Source organism: Melospiza georgiana, chromosome 5, assembly GCF_028018845.1.
Source record: "Melospiza georgiana isolate bMelGeo1 chromosome 5, bMelGeo1.pri, whole genome shotgun sequence".
In the NCBI taxonomy this organism is placed as follows: Eukaryota; Metazoa; Chordata; class Aves; order Passeriformes; family Passerellidae; genus Melospiza; species Melospiza georgiana.
In genome coordinates, this window is record NC_080434.1 from 29,086,365 (window position 1) to 29,102,828 (window position 16,464).

Here is a 16,464-nt window from a genome sequence, read left to right on the forward strand (position 1 = left end):
ATTTTAAGGCAGAAATTTATCACTACCAAGCTGAGTTTATACCAACAACTTCTATTCCAGGATTTCCTATCTGTTGAGAGCTTTGCATTGCATCCCTGTCAGAGAACTCCACATTCCCTGAATTTTCACTTCATGCAGTCTCAAATAACAATCTAAGATTTAAATCTATGTTTGTATTGCCATGTCCCTTGATACATTTGCAGCTTCAAGCTTGAGAAACTCCTACTACAGGACCTCCTAATACTGAATACACCCAAAGAATCTCTGCAAGGGCACAACTGCACTGCAAATCTATTGGTCTATACAATAACTACAGCCGAGCACAGGAACATTATAGTTTTGGATCTCCAGTGTAGCAATCACCAGAAATCTCCCAACACTAATTTCTAGCAGAAACCTTTGTATCACCTCAGAAAAGTGAGTTTCTTTCAGTTTCACCCATGCCAGCATGTAACATATCACTGTTCTCCTTGTTTGACATCAAGTCAACAGCCAACCCCTCATTCCAGAATGCTTTACAAACCACAGTAGCGTCACATTTCTGCCTGTGCTTTGCCACTTGAGTTCATCATCAATAAATACTCATTTGAGTATGTTTAAAAAAGCCAAAATGCAAACTCACCTCATTCCCACCAACAGCTTTGGTTAAAATTACAGCAGAAGACACAGGAGGTGGCATACAGCCCACTGTCTGCAAGCTGAAAACAACAAAAAGAATGTTACATTCCTTACAGGAGGCAAACACAAAGCAACCTGCTACCTTAAAATACCAAAGAGCCAAGTAAAATCCTATCACCTGTGCAATGCAATCAGTTTCCAATCACTTCCAGCCCTGTACTAGGAAAGGCACTCCTGCTGGCAGCATTTCTGTGCCATCTCTCACCAGTCAGCACAGTGAAGTGTCATGTCACCATGCAAAAAGCACAAACACTTAACCTCTCTGTGACTCCACTTCCCCATCTGTAGTCCTGCAGCTCTCATTCACAAAGGTCTCTATACATCTATCACAGACTTCCAGATAAAATCACCTGGCTGCCATCAAAGCATCAACAGCTTTCTCTCACACTTTAGAAATCCAAGGTACCCTATTATTATTGCCATTGCGTAGCATTGTTTGTGCAGCAAAGTTATTGAATTGCACAATAAATGCTGTTTCAAAGTAAGAAAGAAGTGGTGAGCTTTCCTTTGTTTTCAAAGACAGCCCACAAAATCACACCATGATAAATTACAATTAAATCTGGGGCTAAGTAAAATAGGGCTTCTAAGAAAAACTGTGTTGACTTGGAAGGAACAGTAATGAATGGAATAAAATAGATTGCAAAATCCCCAGAAGTGTGGAATCTACATATGTTTTCAAGTATCAGAGCTTGAGATTCTAATTCAGAACAATCAATTACTAGTGGTAAACTACTTTGCATTTGTAACCACACCAGTAGAACCCCCAAGAAAGGCAGTGCCAAAAAGCTGCAGCAAACAGAAGTACTAAACCCAGGCACCAGGGTGCACATTGCAGTGCAATTAATATTCTACAAATACACAAAAAGCTTAAAGAGAAGAAACAGGTAAGTGACAATGACAGCATTCCCTTTGTCAGCTACAGACACTGTGGGAGAAGAAGAGGCAGCCAATGTAAGCATTACATAAATCCAACCACAAGGTGCCAAGCAGCACCTTGGAAGCACAGAGCAAACTTACAGTGAAATAAGCTATGGCAGCAGAGAGTTGTCAGCACGTAGCAGAATAAGCTCACATTGAAAAGAAATGAAATACAGGAAAAAGAAATGGTGCAGGAAAGTCTGGAAACATAGAGGAAAATATACAGCAGGCAAACAAAGACATGGCAATCCTGATGTCCATCTCCTACACTGTGATACTGTTATCTCTCCTGTGTGGCAGCCAGCTCCTCAAACTTCTCACCTGCTCTAATAAGGAGTGGATTAAATTCAGAGTTATCCAGAGAGGTACAAAATGTGTGCAAGAGCATTCATCTCAGCTGGCAGGGATTTTCCATACTATAAGGGAAAGATTTAATCATACAACCTCTGTTAACCCTCTCAAATTGAAAACAACAGATTTGGGATTAAAAATAAAAATCCCTATCAAGCAATATTAATCTAAAAAAAAACTGGTACAAACTAAAAGGATACATTCTTAATTGAGTGTATGGAAATATATGCCTGTAAACTTTTTTTTTCAGTTTGTATCAACCACACAATTCTACCAATATATAAACAGACTCCTCTAATGGCCAACAGACTACTAGAGATAACAACCAACCAACTCATACTTTCCACTGGATCAGGCCATGCTGTGAGTACTAACATCAGGGGCCAGACATTTTCTCTTCTGCTGATATCACTACAGACAACTGAGCAGCAGTCTGAAGTCACAGGTTTCAGATGTGAAAGCTCCAAAATTGTACCTTATACCTGATCTTTGCATCTCATGCCTCACCACCTGTGCTGTAAATGCTACATGCTAAACTGGAGAAAAGGTGAATCTGTCCATATAGATAATATTAATTAAAAATAATTAATAACCTGCTTCATGCTCCTTTTCAAATAGATGTTGTCAATGCAAAACCTGATCAACTAACAAAAAAATTAACTTACAAGATGCTTGGGAGGATGCCAGTTTCTCCTCTATTTTATAAATTTCAAATTAATTGCAAAACAATAAACTTCCTAATATCATCCCAGACGGGGGGGGGGAGAAAAAAATCCCCCTCAGCTGAAGAAACACAGATGAAAAGCTGGTACCACCTGTTGTCATTATAGTGCAAGAGTTCTATTACCAGTATATTGCAAGGGTTCCACGTTGCCAGAGTTTTGTACCTCCTTGATGTTTCTTGTAGGCAGCTCCTCTGAGCACTGACTCTTCCTTGTCCTCACAGTCACCAACTGACTCCAGTTCCCCTCAGACAACCAATCCACTCTTTTATAACACTGTTCTTATTGGCTACAGGTGTGGCCTGTTAACATCAGGCCTGCTCCTAATCTCTAGCAATTGGCTCAGCTGCAACTCTTTAGGGGATAAGATTACTTTCTATACTACTTTTATTTACCTATATTCTATTCCCCTACAACCACCCAAACCTGCCTCTCAAATAACACTTACAGTAAAAACAGGCCATTAGAGAGGATGGGAGAATCCACCATGCATTGTGAAGCAAGATGGAAAAGGTTCTGTGGGCTGTGCCCTTCAGGCATAACCTTGGGTAGGGAGCAGGGGAGAGCTGCAGTGCCCAGGGAGCCACCCTGCCAAGGGTGCTGCCTGCCCTTGGGAGCACATGCCTGTTTTTCCAGCCCTTTGGAGGGCTACCAAGCAGCCTCCACCACATGCTGTGCTAAATGGTGATAAGGAAGCAACTCTGCCCAAACCTGCTCCCTTCCCTGTTTTCCTTAGTGTTTCTAAGGGAATAAAAACTACAGCTGTGGGGCATGAGGATGAACTTTTGTTTACACAGAGCTGCCACAGCACAGTCCCTCACACACAGGCACCTGCTTTGAAATGTGTTATTCTAAATTAGGACAGAGCTCAATATTTTCTCACCTGCATCACCCTGTACAGCTCTGAGCATGGCCTGAACAGCAGTACTTCTCAAGAAAGCACTCTTAAAAAAAACCCAACCAAACCACCTTAACTGAACTCCTCAATCTGATAATTCTTTCAATGAAGCCTCAATACAGTGTTACTGCACCAAAAGATAAAAAAGCCAAATCAGAAGCAGTACTCAAGGAACAAGTGCTTGAAAGGCAGCTTGAAGCACACAGAAGTGCAGCAGCTCACTAGTAGGACACAGACACACTCTCATGACACATAAGCCTGGTTTAGGCTCCACATTTAGAGAGACAAATGCACAAGTATTTCTTTTCTTTGCAAAAACACGTACATCCCAAGTTTTACAACCAGTTTTACAAGTGTGCATGCATATACATATAATTATACTCAGGTGTGCAACAAATCATGTCACTCAAGTACTAAGAACCAAAGGGGCATAAGACTCATGGGAAAGAAGGAATGAGACATGCTTCATGGAACAAAAAAACCCCACAAAAATCTCTTTCACCTTGCACTTCAGAAAGGATTAGGAAGGAATTTTGGCTACTGTGGAAAATCACATATTTCTCCTAGCTGAGGAAAAACTTCTCTATTATTTTATTGTAAAAAATACCCTTTACTGCAAATAGCTAAATACAAATGAACGTCATATCTCAATCTTGTTATTTTCTTGCTTTACTGACACTGTTAAGCAAAAAAGTGTTAACTTTTAATTGATGTTGTCTCAGTGTCACCTTTTCAGTGTTATTTGGACCAATTCACACTTGGTGGAGCATCAGGAGAAGCCTCTTGCAAACAAAATGAAATGCTCCTTTAGGTTTAGGCCTTGTAGAAACATCAACATGAGCAGCTTTTTCATTAAACTTTTAAGACAAGGAACTCCCCAAGCAATGTTTCACCAAGCAGTAAGAAACACTGAGGATTCTTTCAGTAGTTTTCTGAAATAATTGATTTTTAACATTCAGACATTCCAGTATACCTGAATGGCACTAAGTATTGACTTCCATTTAAAAAAAAAATAAACCTTTTAACTTTTCTTTTTTACACAACATCTATCCCTAGTACACCATCCATGCAGCTTTGCACATTGGCAAGATTTAAAACACACTGTTTTCATGGTACCTTAGTTTCTGCTCATCACAAAGTTCTTGTCCTATAAAAACTTTACTCTTTTTTTCCCCATAATTTAGCTGGAAGCTGATACTGAAGCCATGCAAGAAATGCTCAACACAAACTACTTAAAAACAGAAGACCAGTATGTGGCATACACAATATTTATTTATTCATATTCATGGCTTTTCCTTCAGCATTTCTTTTCTTTCCTCCCCACCTTCCTTGAGACCCAACCCATCACTTCAGCTGTGTTTTGTGAAAAAGAAAGCTAATCTGTTGCAACCCTTCACATAAGACTGTCCAGACCTTCTAAAAATGAGAGCAGGTTCCTGAAGGGATAATCTTTGCAGGCACTTTGTTTTCAACAGCAAAGTGCTGAAGCACAAAACACAACCAGCAAAATCTGTTCACAGTACCACAAAACACCAGTTGCAGGATAAGCAGACCTTTAAGATGACAGCTACAAATATATTTCACTCCATTATACTTAAACATACCCTTTTAAAAGCCATTCATTTATAGGTGTGATTGATAACAGCTGAAGAAAGACCCATATTGCTGTTGGGAAGAACACAAGTGTAAAAATCTGGACAAAAAGGTGTAGTTTCACATGCATCAAAGCACTTGTCAGCTCCTGCAAGAGAAAAAGAAGAGAGGAAGTTGCAGTCATAACAGCTGAAGTAAGATCATATTTGTGCTTTTAAAACTAGGATCAGCTTTACCATACAAAAGGAGTGCATGTCAAAAAGTCACCTTCAGGGATCATCTGATCTCTTTAATAATGAAGTACATCCAGGCAACATAAAAGCTGTCTGCTCCTGGGCATTTTTCCACAAGAATTGTCCAGCACTTCAATAATAGTGTAGCTCTCAGAACTGCAGCTTTTCAGCAGGCAGCCTTAGCACTTTGTCATGGCTTCAAACCTGTGTTAACTGCACTGATGGCTGTTTACTGACTTTCCATAGCAGGAATCATGAAAACTTGTAGTGAGGACAAGACTTCAGGTTCCTCTGTCTAAAGAGAGCCACATATGCTGATTCTCATTTATACTATTTAGAAAAAAAAGGATGTCTATGCATGTTTGTATCTCCAACCATTAATTTATGGTGTCAGGGGTTGTTTTTTTATGTTTGATATTTTTTCCCCAAAAGCAAAGTAGCAGACTTTGATAATTTATTGTATCAAAAGGAAATTTATAGGAACAAAAAGAAGCCTGATGAAGAATAACAAAGAAAGAATGCTAAGACCATAACAAGCAAAAAACTGTTAAGCCATAAATTTCAGAGAAATAAAGTCTAAAATACCACTGGAGACTCAGAAAACAACAAAGAAAAACTTAATTTTAAATAGTGTAAGAGCACTCCAGAGATGTGATCAAGTACCCTTGAAGAAAAAAAACTCTTCTGCTACCTCTGTGTCTGTTTCTGCCTTTTCAGGCACTTCAAGGACCTTCCACACAGGTTTTTGAGCACAAGGAAAGAGCCTTGCACATTTCAATTCATTTCAAATCTCGCAGACTGAGAATAAAAATTCCTCTTCCTTTCTCTCACAGTAACTTGCACTTTTCTCAAGTAAACAACGCAAAAGAACTGATAGCACTCTTACTCAAAATCTAATTTGCTGGGATTCTCCAGCTGACACTCCAGATGCATTAAACATATCTATCTATCTGTATCTTACATACAGAAGTACCCTAATATCATATTTTTACAATTGGAAAATGCCTCAAAACCAGAGGGTTTTAAGAAGACTCTGTGATACTTCCAAAACCAAAACTCAAGACAGAAAGAAAGCCTCACTGTAACTTCCAGGGAGCAAGGAAGGTGATACAACACACCCAATCTACTGCATGGAGGAATGCTGTATTGATGGAACAAATCTTTGCAGATCTAAATTACCAATCTTGAAAATGTCTCCAGTGATTGCCTTTGAGAATAATAATAGTTCTTTAGATAATATTAGAATAAATTATTTAGATAATATAATAATATTATTATAATATTATGCCTTAGACTGGATGATCACAGCATAAACTGTGATGAAGCTAACAGCCTTCACCCTCTTAAACAATTTACAAGGACTTATCCAAAAATACATCTGCCACCTCAAAAAAGTGGCTGGAAGCTGCTGGTGAGGACTGTGTTTCTGCACACCAGACAGAACAGGTTACCCTGTCTTCCCCAGTATTTCACACCCTTTAGGCAGCCCATCCCAGCCTCCCCCTGGCTGGTGTGGGTCCCTGTTGCCATCCAGGCACTCTTCTGATAGTCACAGCTGGACTCCTCTGAGCAAATAGCCACACAGAGCCAACAGTGTTTTCAGTGCCTCGCCAAATTCCTCGTTGAAATGGATAACTCAAGTATGTGATTTAATTTCTGGGGCCCTATGGGAGGTATTTGCTTTAAAAGAGCAAGCTATCCAGTCACTGCAAACTGAAATAACATTATATTAAGGTGGAATGAAATGTTCTTGTCAGAGAACACTGAGTGTTTCTACAAATGTAAGAGGACCTTGGTCACCTCTGGTTCTGAAAGTGTAACAAGGCCATGCACAGACAGGCACTCCTTGAATGTTGCCAATTATTCTGTAAAATGCTTTCTGAACACACTAGCAAAAATTTTTGAGCATGCATTTACACAGCAGATTAAACCAGAAGTGTAACCTTAAATTATTTCTAATTATTTCAAAATTATTTCTAACTATTTCAGATTTATCAGAAGGCCTCTGTTAACACTTACAAACTTTTCATCCTGTCATAAAGCATACAAACACTAGTTTCCATCTAACTAATACATTATCTAAGGTAGAACACTTGATACACAGGTCAAGAACAAATAAAGCCAAAAGCAAAAACCATATACTTTGCAATCCAATAAAAAGGCATATTGAGTAATAATACCAACTTTAGGTTGTGCTTCAAACAATTAAAACATGCCTCAAAGTATTTTATTAAAAAACATGACCTAGCCACCTAACACATATAAGGATTGTTTTTTAACATACACTTTAGAAAGTTATTGCACAAGCTACAATGTGAGAAATTATTTTCTACTTCTGGCTTCTATCTCCATGGCAGAAATTCAGGAAAGGCCTAGCTCATTCATGAAGCTGGATGACAGCACCAGCCCTGACTGCTCCTCCCAAAGCAATCTGAGATCAGCTCCCTGAACATAAACATCCTGTAAAAACTTCATTTATATCAATATATTGCTTTTAATACCACAGATGGAAAAAAGTTATGTAAGTTCCAAGTAAGACATGACACATTGCCCAGAAAACTAGCAGTCACATCACCTTAACTGGAAGGAGTTAGATGTAATCAAGACTTTGATAATGCTACTGATTTCTCACAGCTGCTTTACAAAAACAAGGTTTCAAGGATACAAACTAGTGAAAGGGGAAAAAAAATACATTTTTTTCTCTGCATGCAAAGATTCCTAAGCCTGAAAAAGTCCACTCTATTAATACTACACAGGTTTGTGTTTTGAGTTCTCTTCTCTGTGGAAGAGAATGCCTCTCCACAGCCTATTTCCATTAGGATTAGTTACCATTCCAGGCAAACAGATAACAGGGCTCTTCCTGCATCCCCACAAGGCTGCTACAGAGGTGACTGAAGTTCCCAAGTTCACTTACACTGTGTCCTGGCAGAACTAGAAGTCCTAGTGCCAAAACTGTCAGGAGACAGCAAAGGAGAGGACAGCCATCAACTCAAACACCTCCTCCACTTGAAAGTTCACCACTACAACCATGAGAGAGAATGGAGGTGGAGAGACTTTTTTTGTTGTTGAGTGCACAGTGTTCACTCAAATCCTAGTTCACTAGGAGATAATTGGATAAATTTGTGATGATTCTTTCAGGCATTAGTATCATGCAACTTATGAATAGCATCCCCTGTTAGTCAACAGCATAAAGGAATCAAAAAACTAGATTAGCAGAGATGTGCAGTGTTTCATTTCAACTCTGGCTGCTCCTTCTCTTCTTGGCACATAGCCATCATCTCCTTTCTCCATGATTCCTTCATCTCTTCTGAATCCCAGACTGTTCCTCTCTGAATAACAAGTGACACAAAGTTTTAAACAAATCCCAGTGCCTGTGATATGCACCAGAGTGCAGGTACCTCAAGTCCACCTGTCCACAACAAAATCCTATGGGAAAACATTACCAAGACTTTGCCCTTGTATATTGACACTGTATCTGCACAGGAACCCTTCTGTGCTGACCCCAGCTGCTGCCCTGGCCCTACCAAACAGGGTAACCTAAAGCCACCAGGTCTTTGTTCCCAGCAATCCAGGAGTGAACAACTGCATCTCACCCTGATTTGGGTTTGGGCCACAATCAAGGTGTAGATCCAGTCCCCAGATTGTGCTCATCACTTCCATTGAGTTAAAGCTGTGCAGAGACAAACCACTCACCCTCTGGGGATGGGTGACATTTATTCACAATATCCCTCTCATCATCCTCATTGCCTTGTGAAGCACCTTCTAATATCAAGGAGGGCTATTCCTTAAACATCTAACATCTATCTTCTCTTGCTAGCCATCCTCCCAGTACCACCACCATTCCAATTACATTTAAATCTGATCAAAAGGAACACAAAAATTTTTTAGAGCATAACAGGAATGAAGAAATGAGAAATTACAGTACCTCAGTTTTTAAGGAGAGTCCACTGTTAAAGAATATAGCTGAAACAGCAATGTAAGTTATGGTAATTTCTGGTTTCAGGGGTCCTAAAAAATACAGACATAGAGAATAAAGTGAGTTACAGTCAAAGGGAAAATAATATGCATATATCAGAGTAAGTGAGAATACTTAAAAAATACCTGGAGAAAGTCTAATCAGTAAAGTCTCTAATAAAAAGAATGGCATTTCTCTCAAATTACAGAAAGCATGCTATTCATTTTTAAATAAAAGTAAACCAGTGAGTGCAGAGTGAGTTAAGTCATCATATAAATTTGACTTCCATGATTAGAGGCCACTGGGAACTCACAGACAAATTCTGGAAATTTGAAAATGGGGAGCCTTTCACATTTCTGCAATCAGACTATCCCTACAGCATCAGCAAACTCAAACCATACACCCCAGTAAAAATATTAGCTGGTACCTTCACAGGGCCATTGATATCCCTCACACAGCTCCCTCTCACTTCTTTCCCTACAACCCACACACACCTGTCTGGCTGCCTGCACAGAAGAACCCAAATCACACCTTGCAATCATTTCCTCGGGGCAATACAATTCTGTTATTCCCCTCACAACAGAAAATGGTTCCAAATGGTTCATTCCAGCCCCAGAATAACACATTTCAGACACTGCTGCAGTGAGAGCAGCAGGGGCAGATGCCTGCACCACCAAGGGTTCCTATGTATTAAAGGCTTACATTTGTATATATTTATATACTTTTTCAGGGAGATTAAAATATAGTCTTTTTTTTACGCTCCTATAAAAATGACAAATTCTCTTAATACACTTTGCCTTCAGAGGCCACCAGGCATAAAATGTATGTGTTCATTTTTTCATGAGCATTCAACCAGATATTACATTAGAAAGAAAATACGAGCAGTCTACTTAGGACCAAAGTAATATCCTCACTCTACAAGTGACCCCAAACTGTCCTGAGCAAAACTGCAGCAGCAAACAAGGCAGCCTTGCCTCAGCACTGCAGGAGAGAGGAACCTTTCTGCTCCCCTGGATGAATGACACATTGATGGTCACACTGGAGTAGGGCCAGTGGTCCTTAAATCAAAGGGACTTGACTGTACAAGTCAAATTTGCATCTCAAGTCATTTCAACCCAAATCCTACTCTCAGAGAGAACTCTGCTGACAAGACACTAAAACTGTGTTTGCCAAACACCCAAAAAAACCCAAAACAAACAAACAATAAAAAAAACCCACCAAGCTACATTGATGTAAGACTAAGGTAAAAACGAGACAGGAAATGCAAGAGTTAACAGTTGCAACAAAGCACATAACTAGTTGCAAAATTATGGCACATTAACTGAATAGATGGGGGGGGAAAAACCTCAAAAGATTACATAAGTATATATATAGCTCTACAGAAAACTGTATTTTATAGACACAATTACCTCTTTTTTCTAATCCTTTAAAAGATTAGAGTCTCTGTGTACATGCACATACAGCAGACAGGCAGTGGGTTAATCTGGCTACACCAGGGGTTCTCTACACCAGGGGTTTTTTCTGGTTTCTGGTTTTTCACTGGCTACCTGAACTCCTTCTCCCAGAAGAAGCCTCTACCACCAGAGCAAGCACACACTCGAGGAGCACAGGGAACTCTCTCTGGCCACAACAGAAAAATTCTTTTCACAAAGGAACTAAATGGGCTCATTTATCAAATAGGAAAACACACAAAAATGTCTTGGCTTATGTCATGGAGGTGACAACAACACAAATCTTTGTTATTTATGGCACAATCTTCCACGGGCATGGATGCTGGACCATCCATACCATTCACTAAAGCCCTGCAAATTACCGTGCATGGCTTTGTCAGCTGGAAGATGACAAACTAAGGTTTTTCCTGTGTTGATACTTCCCAGCCCTCACCTCTTTCTGCTTTTAAAAAGAAATATTTTTCTTCCTCAGAGCACAGAGATCCCATGGTTTCAGAGGAGGGATACCACCATGGGGAACGTGTGCTCGCTACTTTCAATCAATCCTTCCAAGATTTTTCAAGCAAGTTGTCCCAGGAACAATACAGTGTCAAAGCTTGACATCTCTTTGCAGCAGGATAATTTAATGAAGTGCTCCATCATAGTGCTTCCATGCAGGAAGTGAGCCGAGGAACAATTATCTCCTGTTCTAGTTCAAAGGACCTCCCACACGGCTGCTCGGCACTCGAAGCAGAGAGGGACAAAACACCTAATTCTATCAATTGCAAGTTGTCTCTAAGGTGTGCAGGAAACACAGCGCAGATCCTGCGAAAAGCTCCACGTGGGTTCTGTTCACCCCTGCAGAACAGCACACCGATGTCAGAGGGGATCCTTGCACAGCAGGAATTTGCCTGCCCTGCACTCCATGAGGTACCAGAGCCTGAGCTGCCACAGCATGTGTTCAGAGCCATATTGTTTTAAATCACTTTCTTTTTTCCCCAGAAGCTAAGAGGTGGGAAAAGTTTGGCTCCTCAGTGAGAAGCCATCTGTACTCAAACTTCAGCTCTATTAAGAAAAAAAAAAAATTAAAAAAAAGCAGCACAGATATATACTTCCTCCTCTCACATAACATGGAACTGCTAGAGGAATTCTGTTGAAGTATTCTACATCCCTTTTCTCAAGCCACCAGAGAACAATTAGGAAGAAGAAATACAACATATTCTTGAAATCTGTGAATGTCTGGAGCTGAAGTTCCAATGGAAACCGACGAGGATTCCCCCCAGTGTTTACACTAAAAGATACAATGTTTATGTTGAAATAACAGTGACTTTCAACAGCCCTGGTTCCGGGACACATCCAAGCCCTCCCTGCCCAGCCAGGGACAGATGTGCTTTGCCCCGTGTACGCATCTTTCACACCATCACTTCCCACAGGATCAGTTTCCCTGTTTTCCCCGACCTTCCATGAGGAAGCAAGAGGGAACAACAACGAGACAAAAAAAAAAAAAAAATCCAAAACTTTAAAACACAAATGTTCTACTATAAAGCGATGGAAAAGGTCTGGCCGGAGCACAGCACCCGAGAGTTTACCACAGCACTCCTTCGGCTGCACCTCCAGACGGCAGCAATCCATGCCCCGAGCCGCGGGACTCGGTGCCCACAGCCCTGCAAGTTCTGGCGGAGTTGAACGGGAGCACATTCCGAGCCTGCCACGGCTCGGCTCCCATCGCTCCTGATCCCAAAGGAGCCGGACGCTGCTCCGGGCACAGATACGGTGCCGAGCAGAGGCACGGGAACACAGCGGGAGCAGCTCCCGGGATCCTGAGGAGCAGGGGCTGGCAGCAGGGAACGAGAGGAGCCCATGGAGGGCAGGGACCCCGCACGGGCGGGACGGGGCGCGGCCGCCGGGAGTTGCCGAAGTCCCGGTGCTCCCGGTGCCCCCGGGAGCTCCCGCCCGCACTCCGCGCCCGCACTCACCGCCTTTGACGCCGACGCCGGGCTCCAGCCGCGCCACAGCGATGACCAGCACGATGCCGAAGATGAACCACTCCTTCCGCAGCCGCTCCAGCAGCCCCATGGCGCTGCCCGGCGCGGCGCGGCTCGGCTCCGCCCGGCGCCGCTCGGTCCGGTTCGGCCGGGCTCGGTCCGGCTCCGCTCGGCTGCTCGGGGCGGCTGCGGGCGCGGGGCGGGGCCGGCCCCAGCGCCCGCCGGCAGGGCCAGCCGGATCCGCTGACGGCACAGGGCTCACCCACCGCCGCCATCGCTACCACGCGCCTCCTAATAGGCGCGCAAACCCGCGCTGCCTCCCTCACGGCTGCGCGCAAACGGGGCCCCCCGCCGGCTCCGGCCGCCCCGTCCCACATCCCCTGCTGAGGCGGACACCGCGGACGGCGGCGGCGGGAACGGGACGGCTCCGTGGCTGCCGTCGCCGGGCGGGTCGGGGAGAGCGCGGGCACGGAGCCGGCAGGGCGGGCGGGCGCGGGCCGGGCGCTGGCGGCAGGGCGGGCGCAGCGCGGAGTGCGCGCTGTTTGGGTGCATTACAGCGCCCGCGTGACGGCCGGCGCCTGACGCGCGGGGGGCGGGCGCGAGCCGGGAAGCGCCGGGGCGGGATCGGGATCCGGGATCGCTCCGTGAGGGCGGGCGCGGGCCGGGGCCGGCAGCGACAGCGGCGCTCTCGCTGCGGGCCAGGAGCGCCGGCGGGCGGGGGCCGCCGCCGTCTCACGCACCTGTGACCGGTGTGCGCTGACGCCCGCCCTCACGGCGCTGTGCCGCCAGGGACACGTGGATCGGGATCGCCCGGGAGTTCCCATAGAGCGCCCGCCTGGCCGTTCTGGGCAGACCCAAAGGCACCCGTTCAGCCCCTGTCGTGAACAGCACTTCCCTGGTTTGCCTCAGTGCTAGAACCACTTCCATTAAAACCTCGTGTCCTAAAACCTCATCCTGGTGCTCCACCCGTGCTTTCCATTCCCTGTTCCCCTCTTGCGGCGCTTCCCCGATGGATTCATCGTCCTGCCCGGCCACGGCCACGGCGCTCCAAGCCCATGGGAGATGATCAAGCAGCAGAAGCTCTGACTTCCAGCGGCTCCCGCCAGTTCTGCCCGTCCCGCAGGGGTCTGCCGTGCCCGGCAGCTCTGCTGTGCAATTCCTGAACATCTCTGGCAAGTTTCATCCTGCACAGTCTCTGCCGATGTGTTCAGGCTTCAAGGAATAGCCCTGCCACGGGCTTTCTGCTACCAGGGAAAGAAATGCTTATAGCTGAAAGCTCAGCTGATCTCCAAGGTGTGTACATCCCTGAGTGTCCTGGGAGGTTCACTTGTGGAAAGAGGGATACATCAGAGCCGAAGTGTTTGGAGAGGGAACGTGCCTTCTCCCACCCACAAGCTGATCCAAATAGTGAGGTTTAAAATGATTGTACATTTCAGTGCTTTGCTTAAGTTTACTGGAGTACATGTTGATCCTTACTCCCTTTTTAGGAGGGAGAGACAGATGGCAGACCCCCCCTGCACTTGCCCTGTGCAACCACTGCAGGTTGGCTTTTTGGGAGAAAATAAATGCATAATGTTCATCTAGAGCAAACTGTTATTAGAATGAGTGGAGGATTTGATAATTTGGAGGATTTGATTGCTGCACAGGTGAGAGAAATCCGATGAAGATGTGCAAAGTTTATCATATAAGCTGTGTTAAATCTCTCTGTGGATACTCACTCACAGGTGGCCCTAGTTCCAGGACATGGATCAGAGCATGCACACCTTTTCCTGTGTGGCTCTGAAAGCACACCAGCAGGTGCATGGGCCCTCTGGTCTGAACACAGCAGGAGACCAGGGAGATGTCCATGGTTTCCCTGGTAGTTCTCTTGTGAATTTGTACACAGTCCTGGAGCTCCGAACAGAGATGGCAAGGAGAATTTGCACCCTGTTCCTGGTGGTTCCACCCAGGCCAATGGGTTGCAAGATGCAGAGGCCTCACACTGCACTAGCAGGGCTAAAAGGCAGGAGCAGATCCAGCATAATTCAGGAAAAAAATATAATAAATAATCTGTTTAGGTCAAAAGTTATGGACTCAGAAGTAGCTGAATTGCATAGTGAATGAAAATGCTGCAGTATCAATTCCTGCAGAAGCTGCAGAGGGATGCAAAGCAGGGGCAGGTAAGGAGGATGCTCAGTCTGGCAATAAAATTCAATCATGCAATAAAGACAGCAGCCTCACCCTGCTTTTGCATCCTACTTTTTTCATGGGAGTAATTCTGCCCCTCACTCTTGGCAGGTGGACACTAATAATAAGTTTCTAACTTTGTTTAGTGTTCAAGTTAATTGCAGTTAATTTTGCCAGCACGTTTCAGATATTTGATCATAGCAAATCTAATTGGCAAACGTTAGAAACCTCAGGTTCAGCCCTAGGCTCTAGAAGGTGCTTCTCAATTTCCCCTCCAAAGGGTCACATCCTGTGCACAGTCCCAAGCCTGTTTCTCCTTCTCTAAAGAAGGATGAGATATCACACTGGATATTACATTTAGAACAGTTAAGAAAATATATACTAAAACCCACAAACAAACCAGAAAAGCCCCCCAAATCAACTGGTTATTAGATATATCAGGACACATCACTGCACTCAAAAAAAAAAAAAAAAAAAAAAAAAAAAAAAAGATAAGCTTTAATGAGGCACTCTTGCTTTGAATGGATGTTTTGCCTTTAATTTTTTTTCTAAGAGATCTGAATTTGTCACAAATAACTTTTGCCATTTGGGTTACAAAATACCCTGGTCCATGAGGCTCTCTGCTTCTGTAATCTTTAAAATGATATGCAGATATTCTGAGCTGTGTGTTGAAGGACTTGTACAAAGACATTTTAGCTGTTTTTTGGGTTTTTTTTTTAGCTGTCCTGCTATGACTGTGGTAAGCATACATGTATCTTAGATTAAATAGATGAAACCATTCCTGCTTTTAAATAGGACAGGACTCTGTAAGCCCTGTTGGGTCTCACCAGAGTGGAGCAGAAGGGAAGAAAACACTACATGTGAATTCTGTAATTGGTAGGACACTCACACATCCTAAACCTGTGTGCAAGGCAGCATCACTGTTGCTATCAGGGAATTTATCATCCATATAGAAGCATTTGGTCCCTATGAGAGAGGGACAATCCAGTGTGTCCTGTCATCCAAAACTGCCTCCTGCAACATTTCACATTCCTCCTCATGTTCCTCTACAGATAATACTTATATTCTAATAAAACACCAGGACTCAAACAAAGCTGGAAGGTCTGGTACATGTGTGTGTTCATTCTCTGTTACATTGTACAAAAAACATTTTGGGGTATATTTGGCTGTGGCTTAGACATAGTACAGGAACAAGAATTTAGCTTCTCTCTGATTTCACATGACCAAATTTTCATTTTTGTTCAATTGCAAACATACCTCGGGGCTTCCAGATGCTTTCCTGCCTCCAAAGGCTCTTGTGCTTCCTTCTGCATAATACAAAAGCTCTGTGACATGTGTGGCTACGTGGCACCAGGCCTTTGTTGCTCACAGGTAGCCTGCTGAAACCATCAGGGCTGTTCCTGTGAGCAGGGACTGGATTTCATGTCTGCAAAGACTCAGGAGTGGGCTGGACATTTCTGGCTTCACATTCTGAACAGCCACTCTTGTGTGGTTTGAGCCTTTTGCTTTTGTGTGCCCAGCCTCTGATCTGCACC

The 16,464-nt window shown here is 43.7% G+C and overlaps 1 protein-coding gene across 2 annotated transcripts in view; it reads right to left on the minus strand.

The window, feature by feature from the left end:
* The window catches only part of SLC10A7 (solute carrier family 10 member 7), a 138,750-nt gene extending 125,891 nt beyond the window's left edge, over positions 1-12,859 (minus strand). Inside the window, exons 1-4 of one of the 2 annotated variants that reach the window (XM_058024257.1) lie at positions 12,755-12,859; positions 9,319-9,401; positions 5,172-5,308; positions 623-698 (exon numbers count right to left, since the gene is read on the minus strand). In XM_058024257.1, the coding sequence (XP_057880240.1) occupies positions 623-698; positions 5,172-5,308; positions 9,319-9,401; positions 12,755-12,854 (396 nt within the window). In that variant the 5' untranslated portion in view covers positions 12,855-12,859. Of the gene's footprint in view, positions 1-622; positions 699-5,171; positions 5,309-9,318; positions 9,402-12,754 lie in introns of those variants that run through there. The other variant, XM_058024258.1, reaches the window with a different exon arrangement.
* Between the last annotated feature and the right edge of the window lie 3,605 nt (positions 12,860-16,464).